A 4,585-nucleotide genomic window follows, 5' to 3' on the forward strand; every position below is an offset into this window, starting at 1 on the left:
ATGGCGCAAGGCCAGGAAGTAGAGGAGGCCCAGTCCATCGCCGACAGCTCGCCCTTGTTCGTGAGGTGTGGCGTCCACGGTCCCGCGAGTGACTTCGGTGTCGCTCGGAAACTGCTCCTGACCTGTATCCTCTTGCTACCCATTTCTTCCTCTCATTCTGTAAAACTGCTCTCCCCCGGAACTTAGAGCTCTTTTCCGGTACCTACCAAAAGGCCTTCCCGCAGACTCCTTCCCTGAGACCTCTTCTTGCCTGTGTCCGTTATTCAATGACCCGGTTCCCACTTGTTCTTATCCTCCTCTCTCCTGCCACCTCGGCTCCTGCCTGCTAACCCAGTATCCCTCTCTGTGCACCTCCATTTCTGTCCCTTCCTTCTGCTCGGTGTTCCCTTCACTCATCCGTTTTCCCTGACTTCTTCTAAGCATCCCTCCACATCCCAGTGACGGTCTCCATTTCATCCCTGCCGCTGCCATCTTCTATAATTCCCCCAAATCTTAGGACTGCCAGTCTCTGCCCTCTAACTCCCATCTGTTAGTTTTGGATTAGTTTGTATTTAGGGGGGAACTTGAAAAGCGTCCGACGCTGCACAGATAGGTTAGTTCTTTTCTCCCACATTCTATCTCGAGTGCTGCTGCATTCGGTTCCACACAGCATCCTCTGCCGCTCCTGCTGTACTCTCCAGTACCTGGAGGTTGTTCCCCAAAACCAGTGTTCTTCGCTCGCTTTTTCCACCATCCTCAAGTATATTTTCAGTATTTAATAAAAGTAGAATCTCCCCTCTTCTCAGACTCTCTCCTTCCTTCTAGCATACAACGCACCACACATTCGTTGCTTAAAAACAGTTCCTTTTGTGTTCTGAGCACTCCTGTCTTCCATGTCGACTTCATTCTCTTTATTTTCTGCATATACATATCTTCTTATGTCTACGGCTATGCTGCACACCCTTCATCTTCAAAAGAAGCTGTTTTCCCACTCAAAACCACAAAGCATGCTGTCACACTTAAAGCTGTTTTTCCAAGTGTTTTTTGTTTTTTAATCAAAATAGGATTTTGATGTACCCTTGCTTTCTATGGGGATCAAGCCGTTTTCTCTCTGTTTTTTCATCATTTCCCCCAAGTATACATGACTCCACCCATCTTTCTGAGACTTTGTCAGGCTTGCATCACTTCAGTTCTCTGAAGAAGGCTCTTGAGGCCAAAGGAACATTAGGTTTACATTAAACTTCTAAAGTTTGTGGACTCAAAGTGACACTACAACCTGACTTATGTATTCTTTTTTATCTTAGAGACTGTTTTGGGCAGGAAGGGGGCAGAGGTGGAGTGGATGTGTTTCACAAAGTTTAATGACTTTGTGTTTGCTTTATTTAAAAAGAGAGAGAGAGAAGTACTTGAAATATATTATACTGATGGTGACATTTTTTTTTTTCCCCCAAAGATGGGTGCAAGGATTTCCTAAGCAGAATGTTCAATTTGTCAACAATGACACCATTTGCTACCCTTCTGGGAACTACATAATATTTATTAATGTCGAAACCAAGGAAAAGACAATACTCCAGTGTGTGAGTGGAATTGTGGGCATCATGGCAACCAACATTCCCTATGAAGTTGTGGCTTTCTCAGATAGGGCGCTGAAACCTGTCATCTACATATACACCTTTCCTGGATTGACCAGAAGGACCAAATTAAAAGGTATCCTGCTGGACCTTTCCTCTGTCATAACTGAAGGATTTTGTTATAAGATGTGACCAAATCTAGTTCTTATAAATAGAGGGCTATTTATTTATTTATTTATTTTGTGATTTGGGTGAAAGTTTACAGAGCAAATTTACTTTCCGTACAGCAGCTCACATGTACTTTGTCTCATGATATTGACTCCAGTTTACCACAATGCAACAGCTCCTCCCCCACTTCCTCCCCATAGTTACCTCTTCCGAGGGTTATTTATTTTTCTTAATGCGCATTTTAAAGAAGGAACCAAGATGATGATGGAGGATTTAATTAAGTGGCTGTAGCCTTGCTACTCAAAGTCTTTTCTGCTTACCAAAAAACTGACATCACCTCCTAGCTTGTGCAGAGTCTACGTCTACCCTCCTAGATGACTGAATCAGGATCTGCATTTTAACAAGATTCCTGAGGTGATTCATACACACTAAGTTGTGAGGACCCCCCCTCCCCACCCCCGGGCTAGGAGACTCTATTACAGAACTAAATTCAGTTTGATAACTTTTTTCAGAACCATGCTTTTATCCCCTTTCTGATGATTTACTGAAAATTCAGGTTAATTGATGATTGTACCATTTCTAAAGACAAATCTCTGAGCCTCAATTTCCTTATCCATGAAAACGAGTAATGGTAGTACTTAATGTTAGGACTGTAACGATAAATGAAAATACATATATATAGCACAACTGCGGGAACCTCTAACAGTTTCCTCATTTTAGCACATGGACAAGAAGCTCAGTGGAGCTTAAGGCTGGTCTCAGTTATATAGCCTTATGTTATTGTTGTTATGTGCCGTTGAGTCGGACCCGACTCATAGTGACCCCTCCTTGGGTTTCTGAGGTGGTATCACTACGGAAGTAGATTGCTCAACCTTCCTTCCGAGGAGTGGCTGGTGGGTTTGAACCACCAGTCTTCTAGTTATAAGTGCCTTAGGCACAAAGGCACCAGAGCTCCTTGTAGAGGGCAAGGAGTATTTAAATGAAATAATTTCAGAGTTCATCTGGAAATGTGTATAAATTATTGAATGGAAAACTAATTTGCTCTATAAACTTCCACCTAAACCACAGTAAATAGTTAAAAATAAAAAAGGTTATCTGGAAGAACAATTAAAAATGAAAGCAATTTGAAAAGAAATAATGGCAGGAGAGAGGGCCTTTTTAATATTATGGTGGTACAATAAGTGTGTGGTATTGGTGCCTGCATCACAAGATGAGTGGAAAAGTTGAGAAAGACTAGGAACAGAATCTAGACTATATAAAAACTATAGGGTACAGGCATATCTTGGAGATATTGCTAGTTCAATTCCAGAACGCAGCAAAAAATCAAATGTCACAGTAAAGTGAGTCACATGAATTGGTTCCCCAGTGCGTTTAAAAGTTATGTTTACACTATACTGTAGTCTATTAAGAGTGAAATTGCATTATTTATTAAAAAGTTTGAAATATTGTGAGAATTTCCAAAATGTGACAGAGAAACACGAAGTGAGCATGTGGTACTGGAAAAACGGGGCAGATAGATTTGTGTGATGCAATTCAATTTGTAAAAAACCTTCAATTTGTAAAAATTGCAGTATCTGCAAAGCACAATAAAATGAGGTATGCCGGGATGATGAAAGAAGCTCACCCACAAAAGAGCGAAGAGGGTATAGATTAATCAACAGTGGTATTCGGAAAACTGACTATTTGAACAAAAACCTCATAGATATTCATGTTACTCTGTACATTAAAACATATAGCCAAAAAACCAAACCCACTCCATTGAGTAGATTGCAACTCATAGCAATCCCATTGGGTTTCCAAGGCTGTAAATCTTTATGGAAGTAGATTGCCTCATCTTCCTCCCATGAAGTGGCTGGTGGGTACCTTCTGATTAGCAGCCAAATACCTTATGCACCACACCACCAAAGCTCCTTCATTAAAACATGTATCATGTGAAAATAAGAGTTAAATATAAACAAGAAAACCAGTCAAAAAATAGAAGAAACTAAGGAAGAATATTGAACTGATCTTAGGAGGGGACAAATTTTGCAAGCACACTAAAGAAAAAAATTAAAGGATTGATATATTTGATTATATAAAAATTTGAAACAATAAATGTAGCACGGAAAATTAAAAGGCAAATACTAAACTAGGGAAAATATTTGGAACAAATAGGATGATCAAATATTCTGGGCACTTAGGAAGCAAAAGAAGCTCTGGTGGTGCAGTGATTAAAGCATTTGGCTGCTAACCAACCAAAAGGTTGATGGTTTGAGCCCTCCAGCCACTCTGTAGAAGAAAGATGAGGCAGTTTGTTTCCTAAAGATTTGCAGCCTTGGAAACCCTATGGGGTAGTTCTACTCTGTCTTATAGGAGCACTATGAGTCAGAATCAACTAGATGGTTGTGGGGTTTTTTTGGTTTAGGAAGCAAAAAGAAAAAGATATATCTCATTGGAACCCTGGAAAGAGATTCACGCAGACAAAGTACTCTTGTTGCCAAAGATGGGAATATAAAGTGATAGTCTTTCTGTGAAGTAAAATATTTATTGTATTTGACCCAGTAAACCCACTTGTAGAACTGGAATTCAGCCCTAAGGAAATAATCAGAAATCTGGTCAAAGATTTATGTAGTTCAATGCACTGTCATTTATAATAGCAAAAGAAGGGCAACAACCAACACCTCTGTAATATGAATATGTTTAAATAAGTTAAAACAACCCCAAAACTTTACATTTTTGAGAAATTAAGAGAATAGAATGCTCAAAATAAGGTAGTAGGGTGTGACACTATGTATAATATTCAAATTCCATTTCAAAAGCTGACTTTATATAAATATTGAATCCATGATTAATATACTTATAAAAGCAAAGCTATATTTAAAAAAAAA

At 39.5% G+C, this 4,585-nt stretch overlaps 1 protein-coding gene across 1 annotated transcript in view; it reads left to right on the top strand.

Moving 5' to 3' along the window:
* CFAP43 (cilia and flagella associated protein 43) overlaps positions 1-4,585 on the top strand; it is a 135,208-nt gene continuing 130,623 nt past the window's right edge. Inside the window, exons 1-2 of the mRNA XM_007940021.1 lie at positions 1-65; positions 1,433-1,686. Coding sequence (XP_007938212.1) covers positions 1-65; positions 1,433-1,686 — 319 coding nt within the window. The remainder of the gene's footprint in view (positions 66-1,432; positions 1,687-4,585) is intronic.

This window comes from Orycteropus afer, unplaced genomic scaffold (assembly GCF_000298275.1).
Source record: "Orycteropus afer afer isolate SDZICR_OR568_19922 unplaced genomic scaffold, OryAfe1.0 scaffold00064, whole genome shotgun sequence".
Taxonomy (NCBI): domain Eukaryota; kingdom Metazoa; phylum Chordata; class Mammalia; order Tubulidentata; family Orycteropodidae; genus Orycteropus; species Orycteropus afer.